The sequence below is a fragment of the Pinus tabuliformis genome, chromosome 9 (genome assembly GCF_031772625.1).
Source record: "Pinus tabuliformis cultivar Carrire ecotype Pingquan chromosome 9, CPIR1, whole genome shotgun sequence".
NCBI classification, from domain to species: Eukaryota; Viridiplantae; Streptophyta; class Pinopsida; order Pinales; family Pinaceae; genus Pinus; species Pinus tabuliformis.
Genome location: NC_142307.1, coordinates 397,848,191 through 397,866,501, shown reverse-complemented (window position 1 = coordinate 397,866,501; position 18,311 = coordinate 397,848,191). Strand labels below are relative to the sequence as shown.

Here is an 18,311-nt window from a genome sequence, read left to right as displayed (position 1 = left end):
GTTTAGACTTAGGGTCCCATTAAAAATAATTAATTATTTTAATAAAACTGTCTACGGTTGGGAAAAAAAGATCTGAAGGATGGCGAACTCCGGACGGGAGAAGGCACGCGAGGGTTTGGGTTAGGGTTTAGGATCCCTCTGCAGTTTACTGAGACCGCGCCAGACCTCCGTTCACCCGCACATCTGCCGTTTACTACCAAACCGTCTGTCGCCTCCCCATCGTTTTCGAGCTGGTTGACCTTTTGGGAGAACGAAGGGTTCCTGTGCCGCATCTCCCGGTTGACAACCCGCAGACGGTTTCACATTACCTGCCCAGCTCGGTCCGCTTCCTGTGAACTGTCATACTCTCCGGTTTTTACTACTATCTGAGGTGTCCGCCGTTCCGAGAAGCAGTTGGCGTCATGGAGGACCTCGAAGCTGTTGATTACTCTAAAGACCCGCTGGAGGGGGTATCCATCTGGCGCTCCTCCTTCTCCACATCAAAAGGTATGTACAGTTCTAGTCTCACCGAGAATTACACTTCGTATTCTCTTGGGGAACAGTCGCGGTCATATCCTGTGGTCCTCCCGGATGTAACTCCAACCTGGCCTGCGCTTTCTACCCCCCTCCCCACTCTCCAGCAACCCTCGGTTTCGTTTCCGGCTGTTTGAACCCTAACCCTGGACTAGATACCTCGGCGTCTGGTACCATTTCCCGGCCGTTTTTGCCCCCTTTGTTGCCCATTGCCTCGGCTGGTTTTACCTCACAAGTCTCTCACGGCCCTCCGTCGGGCAGCTTCACCACTGTTCCTCCGCTCTCACGTTCCCCCCCTGTTACTAGGGGCTTCGCTAACCCATCCTCCTCGTACCCTAACCCTACCCCCCCGCTTGCTACAGTCCCACCCTCGGGTCGGCCACATAACCTACCTCCCCCACCGGGCCCTAAAAAGAAGTACAGGTGTTTCAAATCGAAGGCGGACAACATCTTTCTCAGGCTAGAGGAGGACATACAGTGGGGCGAGACAATGGAATTTGCAGATAGGGTACTGGTTGGGCGCATCAAAGGTCGGAACTACTCGGCAGCACGCTTGAAGTCCTGGGCAACTGAAGTTTGGGGTCAACATCTGGTGGACATCCCCTTCGTGCAAACTTTCGTGAGGGGATGGTTCGCGTTGAGGTTCGCTCGTGCTGATCATACCAATTGGGTCTTGTCCTCTTACTGGCATTTCGAACATGCCCTGGTACTCCTTAAGCGTTGGACTTCGTTATTCGACCCTGAGACAGAGCAGATTGGCATTGGACCTGTTTGGATTCGGCTCCCAGCCTACCACTGCATTACTGGTCAAAAGACATCTTCAGGCGGATTGGCAATGCGATTGGCTCCTACATGGACTATGATAAATCCTACCAGCACAGGCATGATGGCTTACGCTCGAATTCTTATCAATCTGGATACCAGGGGAGGACTACAAGAGTACATCACCATTCAATGGAGGGACACGGCTCGCAAACAGATAATTGACTATGAAGGTATCCCGTATCGTTGCCGTAGATGTCACAAAGTGGGACATCTATACAGGGATTGTCCACTCCTCCGGAAAAACAGGGAAAATGTTCAGGAAGGGGAGCCTAAGCACCACTTGGACCATCCTCGGCAGAATACGGAGAAGAGTCAAGAGGAGAGCGCAAAAGTCGCTGGAGAACCCCAAGATCCACCTGATAATGCCGAAGCTGCAAAAGAAAGCTCAGTTTCTCTCCCACCTTCGCCAACTCCAATTCACTCAGCGACCGAACAGGAGGACATCGCGACGACGGGTATGTTGTTTTCATCCCCCTCTCTTTGCCTCCTGTATCTTGCATATCTGCTGGCATTGCATCTCATCACATCATTTGCACGTCTTCTCTATCGGCACTTTTGACCTTTGTGGTTTTGCATAGATCCCAGGGCCATACCCCACCATCCTCCCTCTTCTGCTCCCTCCCGCTCCCCTCTCCTGCTACATCCCCTTGCCTGCCATCCCTGATATCTTCCTCTCTTGCATCTCTCCCCATCCCCTACCCCCCTGTATCTCCCCGGTACTCTCTTCGATCTCGATCGAAGGATAGAGGGTATGATGCCATTGGTCTGGACTCTGAAGCCGCCCCTGTCACTCATAAGAATTCTCGCGGCCGACCCTCTCGCATCACTAAAGCTAGACACACTGCTGACGAAGAAGTCGCCCTTGGGCGACAGCAAACCATTTTCAGGGCCCTTAGAGCGAAGAATGGCCCCCTCTTTCACCCTACATGAAGATCTTATCCTTTAACTGCAGAGGGTTTGCTAGTTTGGCCAAAAAACTAGCGCTTAGGAGACTGCTCACCTCGTCACAGTCGGACATTATATTTCTTCAAGAAACCCTCTGTTCAGCTGAACCTCTAATACATACTCTCAACTCCTGGCTGCCCAATTGGACCTTTCATGCATTGGATGCGTCCGGGAGATCAGGAGGTTCAGCTATTGGGATAAATAACAAAGCAATGGAGATCAGAAATATTTGGGGAGGCAGAGGCTTCATTGGGTTGGACATTTTTGCACACTCCATTGAGATGGACATTCGCATCATCAATGTCTATGGCCCTTGTGTAGACAGGGCTAATTTTTGGAGATCCTTACTTGAATCTGACCTTCTACAGGCAGATAACATTATTCTTGGAGGCGACTTAAACTTTTCATTGGGATTTTGTGAATCTTGGGGACACTCGACGCAAGTTGACTCCTTATCGGACACTATTTCCAATCTACTCGAGGAACATCAGTGGGCGGACATACCTTCAGCCAGGTTACTGTATACTTGGACAAACAATCGCAGTGGAGATCAAAGCTTGGCCAAAAGATTTGACAGGTTCCTTATCAAGGAATTTCTACTCAACAGACTTCCCCGCATTCGTCAATGGGTTGGAACTGGTGGCATATCTTACCATCAACCAATTTTCTTGGAAATGGCCGACATAAATCAAAAGATTAGGAGCCCCTTCAAATTTAATTCCTCTTGGTTAAAGGACCCATCATAGATACAGTTGGTTTCTAACTATTGGAAGACCAACCCTATAATGGAAGGTGAGGGTCATACTAAAGGCTTCATTAGCAAATTATCTGAACTTAAGAGGATCTCTAAAATCTGGGCACATCAGAAGCGTATCCGTGATGACAATACTCTGAGGGAGGCAGAAAGGGTCATCGCTTTGCATGAGGACACATCAAATGGCACCTTCCCCACTCCTGAGAGCAAAGAACATTACTCCTCCCTCATCATGAAACGAGCACATATTCTGAAGGAAAGAGAAGAAAGTTGGAGGCTTAGGAGCAAAGCAATATGGCTCACCGAGGGAGATGATAACACGAAGTTTTATCATAAATTTGCCAATGGAAGCAAAACCATTAATACCATTTGGGAATTGCGGGATGAGCGGGGACAGACAGTTTCAACTCAGAAGAATCTGGCCAGGCTAGCTACAGAGCACTTTAGGGGTTTTTACAAAGCCTCTAGAGATGTAAACATCATGGAGATCATGCGGGTGGCTGAACATTTTCCCAGGTTTGTTCTACAAGAAGACTCAGAAGATCTATTGAAGGAAGTAACCATGGAAGAACTGGAGGCAACTATAAAATGGTTTTAAAAAGATAAAAGCCCAGGCCCAGATGGGTGGACCATTGAGTTTTACATTGCTTTCTTTGAAATTCTGGGGAATGACCTTCTCAAGATCGTGGAGAACTGCAGAAGGAGTGGCAAAATATCCTCAGCCATCAAATCCACATTCATAGCACTTATTCCCAAATCGAACAATCCTGTCTCTTTCAATGATTTCTGCCCCATATCCCTCTGTAATTGCCTATACAAGAACATTGCTAAGATCATAGCCAATCGTCTGAAGCCTATTCTATCTCGTCATATATCTCCAGAGCAATTTGCCTTCCTTCAACACAGACAGATTCATGAAGCTATTGCTACAGCACAATAACTCATGCATACAATGCAGCTCAAAAAGCAGAAAGGAATGATTCTAAAGGTGGACCTATCCAAGGCGTTCGATAGAACAAATTGGCTTTACATCAGACTGCTTCTGACCCATCTTGGTTTCCCCTATGAATATATCAAATGGATAATGAGTTGTATAAATGATGTATCTTACAGTGTGCTTCTTAATGGTGAAGCTACATCCTTTTTCAATTCGAAGAGAGGCCTCAGACAGGGATGCCCTCTCTCGCCCTTACTATTCTTACTTATTATGGAAGGACTAAGTAGGACTATTACATCTGCTCGAGATAGGAATCAGCTGACAGGCATTAAAATCACTGAAAATTTTTATCTCACTCATCTATTATTTGTTGATGATATTCTTATTTTCTTAAATGGCAGTATCGGGGACTCCACGACCCTACAGAACTTATTCATCCTTTTTCAACAAGCCACAGGGATGGTGATAAATGACAGTAAATCCACGATTACTACTGTCGGTTGCACACAACATGAGATCACATACGCAACATAGCGCTTCCCGTTCACCTCTTCGAACTTGGCAGAAGGTATAAAATACCTGGGATTTAGACTAAATCCTCTCGGTTACAGGATTGCGGACTGGACTTGGCTCATTGCGAAAGTGGAAAAAAGACTACAGGTATGGTATCATAAATATCTCTCTCGGGCAGGCAGATTGATTCTCATCAAAGCAGTAATTGAAGCCACTCCAGTCTACTGGATGACCCTGGCCTGGATAGCTAAAGGTATATTGAGTAGATTACAAAGTATATGTTGTAGATTTCTATGGAACGGACACCAACCGGGAAGCTATTTGCCTGGGTTAAATGGGACACCATTGCAAAACCCAAAAGTTGGGGAGGATGGGGCATCAAGAGGCTTGATCTATTCTCCAGAGCATTAGCGGCCAAGCTCGATTGGCAACTCCTCACCACTAACAGTCTCTGGTCCCGTGTTGCTCAAGTGAAATACATCAGGCCAATGAATCTAATGGACTGGTTCCGTCAGCAGCATGAAACAAGACATAACATATCTAATATCTGGAAAGCGGTTATTGGCTCACTTCCACTTCTGCGTGAAGGCATTACATGGCGTATCAAGGAAGGCAATGTTGTTCGAATCGGTTTGGACCCGTGGGTAGGCTGTGGCAACGCCCATAGACTATCTGCAGGCCTATTAAGATACCTACACAGCAGAGGAGTTACACACATCAAGCACATCGGTGACAACGACAATTCTTCCTTTCTTCAGCAGGCATGGGTATCAGCACGAGATTTGGAGATACCAGTCCAGTGGCAGCATGAATGGCAGGATTACACGGATGCCCTTACCCAGGCACATATCAGACTCACTGATGGACCAGATGAGATAATCTGGGCCTTTGCAAAACATGGAGTATACACCCCGAGGCAAGGTTATATAAGGCTTATGGAATCTTACAAGCCACAGGACATCCTTCCAACCTGGAAAACACTCTGGAAGCTCAAGGCAGCTCCTCGCACGCGCTTATTGATGTGGAACATCCTCTTCGACAAGATCCCTACCGGGACCAATCTAATGAAGAGATCATTTTATGGCCCCTTCTGGTGCCACTTGTGCCGCAAGGAAGAAGAAAGTACAGAGCATCTTTTTCTAAGATGCACTTCAGCTATGGAATTTTGGCAATCCATCATCACTCACTATCCTACCTTAAAAGACTGACAGGGGCACAACCTCATGGATGCATGGAACATATTGTGTCAAAATCACTCAGGAAAATATATTAACATGCCACTGCTAGTATGTTGGGCAATATGGATAGCGCGTAACCAGGCCATCTTCAACCTCAAGTCCCCCCACTGGCCAGTGATATTACACCACACGATCGCCGATTTTGACTTGCTACCAGATGTGGAAACTAGTGTCCCTCCCCACACCATCAAACCTGAAATCATAGACAAATCTAAGCCCTCGGCATATTTTGATGGCTCTGCTCAGGAGGCAGGCTGTGGGGGAGGAGCCATCCTTTACCTCAATGAAACACATAGCTTCAAGATCCAAATTAACTTAGGCAGAGGCACCAATAACTTTGCTGAACTGTGCACAGCAAAACATATTATACACTTTGCATTGCAAAAACAGTGCATACACCTGCAACTTTACGGAGATTCTAAAATCGTTTGCAACTGGCTGAATGATGCATCACATTGCTATACTTTTTCATTGAGGCATATATTAGATGAAGCTAAAAGACTGATTTCATCTTTTGACTCATTTGTCTGTCGACACATTTACAGGGAACAAAACACAGAAGCAGATCAACTATCCAAAGAGGCAGCGCACAGACAAGGAAATGACTGGTTGATACAAGAGGTGATAGACGAAACTTTCTACCAGCATTATCATAGACCTTTTGATGATCCTATAGGAAATGGGCTATAAGGCCCTCATATAATCAGAACAGTTTTTGTATTATCATGTATATATATCCACTACTTGGTCATGAGTAACAACTCTTTTTTTGGTAACATACAGTTTTTTTTGTTGCTCTCTGCGAAGAGCAGGACTTAATTTTTGATCTACTTATTTCAGTTTCAACTAGTACAGCCTTTGTGGACTCCCTGCGTGGAGATATTACAGACAATCCTTACGATCTATAGATTGTGAACTCGTCAGGCTTCTTGCCTCCATATGAATATGCACTTGGCAACTACAAAATGTAATTTCTTTATATCAATAGAAATTACAACTTTTTTCCATGGGGAACCAAAAAAAAAAAAAATCTGTCTACGGTTGAGAATTTCCCAAAACGATTTCTAGGTATTGGAGAATACATGTGTCTAAGCCTCCCTACAAATTCTGAGACTTAGAGCACATTTGATGCTACTAGAAATCAACAAAATTCAGAGCTAACTCACTCAAAATGATGTGCGTTGAAATGCATACACAAGAGGTGAAATATGATGTCCTTATATAGTTTTGGAAGGTCACATATGAGCATAGTTGACCTGATGTTTTGGAGGGATTTGAAATTTAGAAATCCAAATCTGATTGAGCCAACAATATTCCTTGATGAGGTCGACTAGCAATTGAGAGCAATTCAAATTTTTAAATTCACATTCTTTGGAGCCACAAACCTTGATACTCTTAGGCTAATCTCAATATTAATTTTAATCCAAATTTTGATGCCCTCAACAAGATTTTTAGCCAATAAATATTCAATTTATTCTTAATAAGAAGATCTCTTTTGACTTCAAGATCTTGCCAAATAATAAGTTGCCACATTAACTATTTGATTTGGAGCTTTTGACCACAAGGTGGGTGTTTCATCTTCAAACAAACATATCTGTCAAATCGTGAGAGCTCTTGTGGCGTGCCAAATACCGTCAGAATCGGTATCGTGAGGAGAATCCAACAAAGATGGTCCATGCTCAAGAAATTGTGATTTGCCATGTCATTTTGGTCAACAAAGGCGGGGCAGCTTCTGGTGCTACTTGGGTTTGTTGAAATTTGTAACTAGGTTCGGTCTTCATAATATCTTATGTATTCTTGATTTTGTGTATTTGATGTAAAAGAGAAAGAAAAATTATTATTGTTATTTTACAGCATGGGTTTCATGCTCAAGGTCAATTTATTTTTAGGTCAAAGCATCCATTATGTGCTTCTAGGGTTTGTCATAGAGTCAAGAATTCAAAAGAATCATTGTCATATGTAATAGACCCAATTGGACATTTTGTAACAAGTCAAAAGAATTTATTTTGGGTCAAATTGTGTCAAAGTGTCCCTCCAAGACCAAGTTGGCCGACAAAGAAGAAGTCGGCCTCATTAAGAACAATTCACACTCCTAGAAAGCCTATATATAAGAAGCATCCGACCTCATTTGAAGGAGATAACAAGCAAGTTCATTTGAAGCTAAAAGGAAGACAAGAAGTTAAGCCTGCCACTCCTTTTTTTATTTTTTTTATTTTAATTGACTTGTTGGCCACTCTCCTTCATGTTTTCCAAGGCCAATACAGCTAATTTCAACCAAAAAAATTTGTCTCAGTCCTGATTTCTTCAGCCCCTACGAAATAAAATTGTGCCTTGTACAGTCACTAACCAAAACTTGGCCTCTCAACACCTATACAAACCTAGCACCCAGTGATTCTAAGATCAGTTCACAGAGTTTACACTTTGATACCATGTTAAACTCTTAACCCAATAACCTAGCCAACTCATTACCTAGCATATTATCTGAATAGAAGCACAACTGGAATCTGAATATAAACAAAAATATTTAGCTGAAGAAAAATAAATCAACCAATCTCAATCACACATTAACACACAAAATCTTCCCAATCAACAATTCTTCATTAAAAACTCAAAACCTACTTGGGCTCCTTACTGGGAGAAAATAGCCCCATGAAGACATTACAAATACAAAAATCAACTTGGATCTGATCCAACTGATCAAGCCCTAGATCTGTCCTTCCATTTGTCCTGGCTGATCTAGATCTTCCCTGTTGCTCCTTGCACCTTTTGCAGACCAGCACACTTGAATGGAAGCCCTCCACCCAAACATTGAGATCTCACTTTCACTGAGACTTGTGCTCAAGATGTCTTGTGTATCTTCTCCCTTGGCCTAGCCTTTCTTTTAGAGGCTTGAGTTATGACTGAATGCACAACCCTAATCTCCAAAGTAATTGACAGTTAATACTAGATCCCAACATCACTTGAATTGAATGGTTGAGACTCATCTAATTCACTCATGCAAAAAAATTTGCATTTCATTAGATTAACTCACTTTATTTTATAAAATGAAATTACTTTGATCACTACAGTATAGTAATTCATTAATGTTAAGGGTGTATTAGGCGAATTCTGCACGCCTAGACACTTAGGCCTGTGCACTACCTGCCCAAGCTACAAACATCAACTGGTAAAGAGGTGACCTGGCACGTCCAAAGAATATCTAAATAGAGGAAGCACATCCATCACAACACCAATAGACTCTGAAATATCTAAGCCCCCACATCAATAACAAGTGCATCCTGAAGTACTGACTGAGCACCTATTATAACTAGGGAACTGCACCTTCTAATTAACTGAACTGCTAAATATTGAAATGCATCTAAACTGACACTAAACTAAGGATGTTGCATGTACGTGCCCTCTGACTCTCTATCATCCATAAATGCCCCTGCACCCTCATTACTGCTGTACGGAGCCATTGAGAAGGGTGTACTGCTACTGCTGTCTACTCTGTTGGAAGAATGTGGCATGACTGGCATTGAACTGATGATGGTGCGTGCTTGTAACCTCTGCCTATCTTTCATAAATGCCCCTGACCCTCATTACTGCTTTATGGAGCAGCTGAAGGAGGGCGTACTGCTACTGATGTCTGCTGAGAGAGGAAGGTGCCATGGCCCATAACTGGAACACAGTCTGAGCTACGCACAGGTAAGGACTAACACCTTGTAGCTTCTTCCAAAACACGTGATGAGTTTATACATTAACCAGTTATATTAAAGTTTAAAAGCAGCAATGCAAGTAATTTGATATTTCTACTCTATGGTAAATTGTATATTACCGCTGGTAACTTAACTATATACAAAGACATGATAGAAATATTGTTTTCCAAATGTCTCAATAATCATCATCTGCTTGTATCATCGATATTGTTGGCCAATTATAGAGGTGAATGGAAAAGGAAAAGCCCCTTCTCTTCTGACTTCTCATTGAGGAGAGGAACAAGACATGAACCACACTCCAAGATATTATCATGCCTACATACCATAAAATAATTTCCAGTGAGCAAGTATTAAAAAACGAGTAGGTCATACCTCAAGAGTCCAATAACCGGTTGAAGGGCTCCAGCAAGAATAACCTCTCTCTTTATGTTTGCAGAAGAATGCACCAGATTTCCAATAACACCTACCTACATCCACAAAACAATCCCAAAGCTATAATACATAGTTGTTACACAAAATCTGGCAGTGATGACATTGTTTCCAAGACTATGATTGTTTTGACCCCCTATATTCTCAGTTAATTACCAAGCATATGGATTTAATAGAAATGATGGCAAACAACTTACTGCTTCAGAGTGAATGCTGACAGATTCAGATCGCAGCATTAAAATTAAGATGGGAAGGGCATTACACTCCACTATCTGTATAGTCAACCTCACATTTAGCCAGCGATAGCTTATAAGTAGAGGGTATGTTACAATTATACTTTGAAATGGAGAAGCCCCTACAACAACTGCATCTAGTTACATTACATTAAAGTACCGTCAAGATAATCACCACTTGATATAAAAACTTTTAACCTGATTCTTGTTTGACTCGTTTTTAAATGCAAGGGTGCGCAAGGCACCTGCTGCCGCACGTTGGACCTTAGAATCAGTTGATTCAAGCAAATCAACCAGAGGAGGAATCCCACCTTCAATCCTTCAAAAGGAATCACAAGTTTCAGCTCTTAGTGTCAGAAAGGATTAAAAATATAACTGCCTCTTATATCCTCTTAAAACCCAAATTGACAAGGCCTTTAATCGGACACACCTAACAATATTTTTAATAGAACTATTCTCGTGACCGAGATTTGTGATGGTATCCGCAGCTCTCCGAATGACACCATTTACAGCACGTGCAGTGGAACTACTTCCGAACCTTTTTAGCAATGCCACTAGACAGGAAATAGCACCTGCATCTGCTATACATCGTTGATGCTCCCGCTGTTCAAAACAGCAAAAAGAATTAAAATTCACCTTTCATAACTTTCCAGGAAGGACCTGCCATATACCCTTGTCAAATTAAGAGCATCCTAAATAGCTAAGAGTGATAATGGCACAGCAAAAAACAAATTTCTATGTTCTTAAAGCTTGCAAGGTTTCAACTTTTATTGTTTTTGCACTGTACATGTGGGAATACATTTTGAGATACCTTTGTCCAGAACCAAATTGTATTTGCATTAATCAAAAATACATTTATGCTGGACCATTACTCATCAATACACTCAGATGACAAAAAAAAAAAATGAAATTGTCAAAAAATTCATGTATACGAAGAAAAAAAATGCAAATACAGGCACACCCAAATACAACGCTTAGATAGTGTTGATTTTCTCTGGATAGTGAGGAAATCCAAGTGAGATTTCCCCTAAATATCTTCTTTAAAAAGTTGACATATTTCTTCCATATTTTCGTTGAAGAATTACTGGAGAAATTTCATTAGTAATTCATCAAGAAAAACGGAACTGTTACATGTGTCAGACGACTCAGACTCCAACATATTTGTCAGTCATGCTTTTATTCCCATATTTGCACTATCCCTACTAGAGCTAAACAAAATAATAACCATGGCACCATACTGTCCTAAGGAAATTTTAAGTCTTAGGGTTCTATGTTTGTGTAGGATTTCAGTAAATCAACAAGAGCATATACAAGCATTCACATAACAGTGGCTTTCATTTGTAAAGCATGAATATTAAAAATCTTCAACAGTGATATAATCCTTCAACAAAACTGAAATAGTAGATTCATTCAATAATTCACCAATACTGGACTGTCAATATGCAATGGATCGACATTCCAATGGTAATTCCACACTAGGCTATTCAATTCTGAGATTAATAGATTAATTAACACAGCTCTGTCTAACTACTGCTTATCTTGCCTACTCCCGAGTTTCCTCCCACGATTCTGTTACAACAGATTACTGGGTAGGGCTTTGACAGCCCCCTTCTGATCTGAGCACAACCCCCTAAACGAGGTATTCCCAGTCTTGAATATTGCTCAAAGTTAACCTGCTGCACTTAGGAGAGAATATTGAGCTCTGACGAGGCCGAATTGATTCCAGTCGGCCCTTGAAATCACTGCTCAGCAACTGGTAATGACTAGTTATACCTCAAACCCACCTTGCTATCTGGGAAAAGGGGCCAAGCTAGCCTTTGCTTGGCTTCAGGGCCTCAGAGAAACCTTTCGCAGCCACTGTTTTTACTGCTATAGGCTGCAATACCTCATATCAACCTCTGTTCATACTGTTGTAGGCTACAATGCCTCAAACCATCTGTCACCCTCAGACAGAAAACCCTTGCTCGTTGGACCAGATCTTGGTGGCTGTACAAACTGTTACCACAAAATCTTGCAGGCCTTGGAGACGGAAGCTCTACAAGACAAAGAGCTAGACTAAGTGCTAACAATGGGATGATGGCCCACTGTCACCATAGCCAAGGTCCCCTGTGCTTTATGGACTTTCACCGATGGGAGGGGTATCAATGTGATTTTGATCACTTATAATAGATATTCTAGGGTGTAAGGTACCAAGTGACGAAAATAGAGCCCATTCAAAGAGAGACTCAAGAAAGGTACAAGACTTCAAGGAGGCAAATCGCTCTCTAAGAATATCCCTAAAAAAGAAGGCACAAGACATAGGGTTTCAAGGTTTTTTTATGGTAATAGGTATTCACAAGGTCACGGCCCGAGAGAAAAGGATTCTTGTGATTTGCTTCAACATGTAATAAGCTCATACAGCCTTCAAGGAAGTCCTCAAGTTGAAGGAGCAATACCTAGGGTTTCCTTCTTGGAGTAGCACCTAGGGCAAGAGATTTTATGGATTAAACTTGAGTGGATGCCCACCAATCTTGGAGCATAGTTAGCCTAGACCCTAAGCTTGATGTCTAGGCTCTCGAATTCCAAAAAAAATCTCCTCCCTGAAATTTGGCTGCAAGCCATAGATTTCCGCTCTAGCCTTGAAGGACCGAGTTTTAAGAGGAAAACTTATGGAGGAAGAGAAAGTTTGACCATCAAGGACTTGGACTAATGCCTTGACCTTTGGGCATATGGAGTCTTAGGATGTCCATATTGAGAGAAAATATCCCTAAGGAGGCTCAAAATTGATGCCCTAGATGCCAATTTTGAACATTTACCAACTTCAAGAAATAATGGAGTTTCATGGATACTTCAAAGAACTTTGACCACCAAGGACTTGGACAAATGCCTTGTCCTTTGGGCATATGGAGTCTTAGGATGTTCATATTGAGATAAAATGTCCCTAAAGACGCTCAAAATTGATGCCCTAGATGGAAATTTTGAACATTACCTACTTCAAGAAATAATGGAGTTTCATGGAGAATTCAAAGATATTCATCCACTAGGAACATTCATTACATGCCATACATTGGATAACATATGCAATACTCTATTAGAAAGCATTCCAAAATCAATCTTCAACAATTAGGGCACGAGTTTAACATATTCTAGAGCAACAATTCCATACAATAAACAAACTCAAGAGAGATATTTCATCAACATTAAGCACTTACAAGAAGGCATGCAATATATCCATCCATTACTGTTAAAATTGGCAACTAGGGCCAAATTCCACTTTGGACAGGTCTTTTAAAGAAGATAACTATGGCATTGAATTCCTCTTTTCAAGAGGACCAAAATCGACCTCAACATCATCAAATTTGGATAAGGAGAAATGGTTTTTTGAATTTATGTCCACTCATATGCAAATTATCAAAGTCAACCCCACCTCCACATAAGCCCAAACGTCATGTCTCTTAACCCTCACCAATCTGTAAATATAGAAGTGTTTGATATATCAAAATCACAGAGATATCCACCTCTGAAATGACGCAGGACTGAGGCAGACTAGAAAGACTTGTTTGGGGAGGATTGTCTTGACAGTTTTGGTGCGGATCCCTTGGAGGAGCTGGGCCGAGATTTCTGAGGCAAGTGTGGGCAATTCTGTGCTTTTTTTAAGTGTTATTTATCTCTTGTTCTGGGCCACAGACTTGCTGTAGCTACAACAAGGTTGGAGTCACTTGTTGGAGGGCTGAGAGGCCTAGTGTTGGGTCTTCTCTCTAAACCGCAGGCACAAGGAGTACACCACAGCCTGGACAGAGGGTGTAACCCTTGGAACAGTGGTCAGAAATCTTTATTGTAGCAGATCCGTGAGCTGTAGTGTGGCCCAAGAGGGTATACAGGGTGTCTTGATTTTGTATTTTGCTGCAAGTTGATTCGAAGTCTAAGGGAGGAAGACTGCAGCCTTTTTGAAAGACTGTTGCTTCAAGATGATCCACGGGTCTGAAGTTAATTTGATCATAGTTTAGCCCTAAGGGCCAGCGAAGGGTAACACCTTTCTTGTCAAGCAAAGCCGCAATTAAGAAGAGTTCTGATGCAGTTAGAACTTAGAAGAGACATTAGTGATTCGCAAGCAGCCCTAACCAGATCAACCCTCTTCAGTAGTATGTCTGCCGCTCATGCCAGGATTGCAGATTTTGAATGGGCCATATATCTGTCTAAAGGCTGTGATGTTAGATCAAATTGGCAAGTCTATTTTGACTTTAAATTATTGTACTCTTTTCTCTCTCTCTCTCTGCTGAACATTTGATAAATTGATAATAAGAAGATTTGATCAAGGGTTTTTCCATGGCTTCAACCAATTTCATGTGTTCTCTTGTCTTGACTTATCTCCTTCATTTATCATCTATGTTCTTTCTTCAGTTACTGTCAATATAATAATATCTTATGTGATTAATAATGGAAATGAATTGCATTGAAATCAGGCTATATGGATCATTGAAGTAACTGTCCTAAGCAAAGAACATGTTAACCTAAATTTAACATGGTATCAGAACCATGTGAGGACAAGCCCAAGCAAGAGAGAAAGAGAAAGCATCACTAAGAGAAGTTTGTTGATCAACAACAGAAGGATGGATTCCTTTGCTTTGGATCTGGTGTGAATCAGAAATCAAAGAAACATTGTACCAGACCAAGTCACTACAAGGTCTGATTTAGAGCTCCTTCTCTTGAAGAATATGTATGGAAATAGCCACAGTTGAAGTAGCAGATCTATGGTTTCTCAGATTTTCAGAGAGGAGAAGGTCAGTTTCACCATAATATACATAGAACCAAGTTCCTATTACAAGTCAAGATCCAAGAACATTATTTAAGAGCATTCTGATCAAAGTGAATGGTCTAAGACAGGGAATTTGATTCGTTATAAATATTTGCGGTCCTGGGGATATAACGCACAACAAATGTTTTCCTTTGCTTTTCTTTTAGACCAAGGGTTGTATATTCTGCGGCCTTACATTTTGCTGAGGAGTAGTCCTTTCTCTTGCTGGTAAAGAACCGAGTATTTTGAGGACATCCTCTTGTATATCCCAAGACTCAGGAAGATCAAGCAATCCAATTGGGTTATGGTCATCGTTGAGGTAGATGAAAGAAGTCTCAATGACAAGCCCTCATTAGGGAATCAATTACAGAACACCGAAGTTTTTTTATATTTGCAGACCTAAGGACCTAATTCACAGCATAATTCTCTTGTTGATAGGCAACTATTCTGCAAGGTGAAGAACAAAGTTTGTGACTAATCTTTGTGGGTTTGGATCTGAGAACATACTAGAGGTCTTCAAGGATCATTACAGGTCCCTTGATCTAACTCAACTTCTGAAGGTTCATCGCAAGATTATATATATGACATCATTCTTGTGCAGTTGTGAAGGATCTGTGACAAGTCTTCTGTATTGTCTGGGTAGCAAAGAGTTTAGGGCATCGATTCTGAAAAGAGCTTGAAGGTTCAAGACATTGAAAAGCAGTCTCCAAGCTTGGTCTTCATTGCAGAATTTCTGATTGAGAAGCAGCGTGGAAAGTGATGTGATTCAGATCCAAGCAGTACTCTTGGCCCTGCTTCTTTTGTGATAAAAGTCTTCATTTCATTTGTCTTCATTCTATGCAGTTGTCACTCATATATATACTTGTTGCAGTATCTGCCTACAAAAAAAGTAAGAGACTTGTTGAACTCATTCTCCTGGCATTCGCCTAAATTTGAACAAGTATTTCCTGAAGAAAGCTATAGTGCACCTTTGGTAGAAGGCAAAATTGAAGGCTCATCACAATGACTGTATATTAATAATCCTTTCAGAATCCAACTATAGAACCATTATGATCAATCCTTTGTTTGCAAAGCTCTTCAGCAGCATGGTGGAAAATAGAATCAGTAAGTGGGTGGAAGTCAAAGAAAAGAGGGCAAAAGGACAAGCAGGTTTTAGGCTGAAGCATTCTGCAGTAGATCATGGTATCACGTTGAGACACATTATTGAAAAGGTTAGGAAGGGCAAAGAAGAAGTGTTTTGCTGCTTTGTTGACTTCAAAAAGGCATTTGACACGGTCCCCAGAGATAAGTTGTGGAGTAGAATGGAAGAACTTGAAATTCCTTTGCATGAGTTGTTGTCCATATGCGTTATGAAGAGGTGAAAGTCAAAATTAGAACTTCAGCAGGCATTTCAGAAAGCTTTAGAAGTGCTATTGGAGTCAAGCAAGGCTGCCCTTTATCCCCTACTCTTTTTGGTTTATATATGGATAAATTGGGAGAATGGCTAAATCTGCAAGGTGGGGATGGTGTTCGGTTGGGGGAGTTTGTGATAAAGCTTCTTTTATATGCTGATGACCTTGTATTGATTGCTAAATTGACCAAGGGATTGCAGATGTACCTTTATGCCCTTGAGCATTTTTGTAAAGCAGTGGGGATGCAAGTCAAAATCAGCAAGACCAAAATAATGATTTTCTCAAATAAAAAGAAGCAGAGTCAACATACATTCTTCTTTGAAGGCAACATTCTTGAAGAAGTAAATGAATACAAGTACCTCAGGATTGATTTCAACAACAAGCTTAATTGGGAATACCACAAAAAGAAGAGAATTTTGGGAGGGTGGAAAGCATTATATGCTCTTCAAAACAGATGTAGAGAGGCAGTGTTATGGGATTGGAAAACAATTAAAGTGTTTTTTGGGCTCCTAGTTTGTCCAGTGATATTATATGGGTGTGAATTGTGGGCTAGCAGCATCCTTGTCTTAAAATGGAAGCAAATTGAGAAAATCCAAAAACGTTTGTTCATGAGCAAGTTTAAAATAAAAAGTTCGGTTTCTTATGAGATAATGCCGAGTGAAATAGGAGCAACTTCCATTGAAGCAATTGCTATGGTGTGTCTCATAAGGTATCTTCAGAGAATTGAGCAAATGGGAGAAGGTAGATGGCCTAAAGTTATCTTCAATGAAGGAATGAGTGAAAGAAATAAATCATGGATGAGACAAAACAACAAATGCATGCAAAAATGGAATATTTACTTCAATGCATGTCCCACAAATAGCAAGGATTTAAAGAGTTATGTTATGGAGAAGTTTCGTAAGCATATATGGGGAAAAGAGTTGGGTAGAAAGAAGAAGTACTATGTTCAAGAATTCAACCCCATGTGTGATCTCAAACAAAAAGAGTACATTAGAGCTAGCATTCCATGGAGAGCAGAGATTCGTATTGCTCAATTAAGAATAACTCGCATCAACTACGGTGCAAAACAGGTTGATGGAAAAGACCTAAAGAAGCTTGGGAAGAGCGGGTGTGTACTTTTTGCACTTCTGGGGCAGTGGAATCGGAAAAACATTTCATTTTGGAATGTGATGCTTTCAGAGACATCAGAGACAGTTACAACAATATGTTAACATCGGTTCCTTGGCATTGTCTTTTCAGTGAGGGGACTGTTAGAAGGTTGGGTCAACTCATCATTAATTTGAATAATAAGAGGATTGAATTGCAAAAGGCAAAAAGCAGGGAAGCTAGTGGTCCCATAGACTATATCTAGTCTCGTGGACGTTAAAATTTCATTCATTCATTCATTATGTATCCTTGATATAACCTTTACAGTGAAGAGACTTAAATGATAGTTGCAATATTATAGCCGTGACAGAGCTTCATCGATATTTGCAGTGTTACTACAATAGCAGTATAGGTCAAGCATCCTTTCACGGTAGTAAGGGAAGAGCAAATTCAACATTGTCCTACAGCAGTTGCTTAAGACTATCATTTTGACACATCACCATTGTGATAATAACCTTTTGTATGACTGTAATCCTAAAGTTTTCATGATAGTCCATACAGTTTCGCTAAGCACAGAGATTTCTAGAGTTTGCCGGCATGATATTGAATGAATAGTTTGCAGAACAAGGCCATCAACCTGAAGGGATCCTAAAAATCATCAACAAGCCTAAACCTTATGGTTCACTGCTAATAACTAGAAACTTCAAGAACGGAAGGCATCATCACTCTTAAGGTGTAATTCTCATTGACTCGTACAAATTAGAGAATAGTCGGCAGGTTGCTTCTGATGCATTAACTTGAACAGAGACGTTAGAGGCAACACAGAGAGTGATGATGACAATAATCAATAAGACAGTAACTCTAACTTTAATGTCTAAGAGAACTTGATGAGTAGAGCAATTAGCAGAGAGTTGTTAGGCAGTGAAATGCAGGAGAAATGGTGGAGCAACGACTATAGACATTTGTAACAATGGC

The 18,311-nt window shown here is 41.3% G+C and overlaps 1 protein-coding gene across 1 annotated transcript in view; it reads right to left on the bottom strand.

The window, feature by feature from the left end:
* LOC149148819 (ARM REPEAT PROTEIN INTERACTING WITH ABF2-like) overlaps window positions 1–18,311 on the bottom strand; it is a 206,550-nt gene that overhangs the window by 106,746 nt on the left and 81,493 nt on the right. Inside the window, exons 3-6 of the mRNA XM_089438663.1 lie at window positions 10,516–10,688; window positions 10,284–10,404; window positions 10,050–10,124; window positions 9,796–9,890 (exon numbers count right to left, since the gene is read on the bottom strand). Coding sequence (XP_089294789.1) covers window positions 9,796–9,890; window positions 10,050–10,124; window positions 10,284–10,404; window positions 10,516–10,688 — 464 coding nt within the window. The remainder of the gene's footprint in view (window positions 1–9,795; window positions 9,891–10,049; window positions 10,125–10,283; window positions 10,405–10,515; window positions 10,689–18,311) is intronic.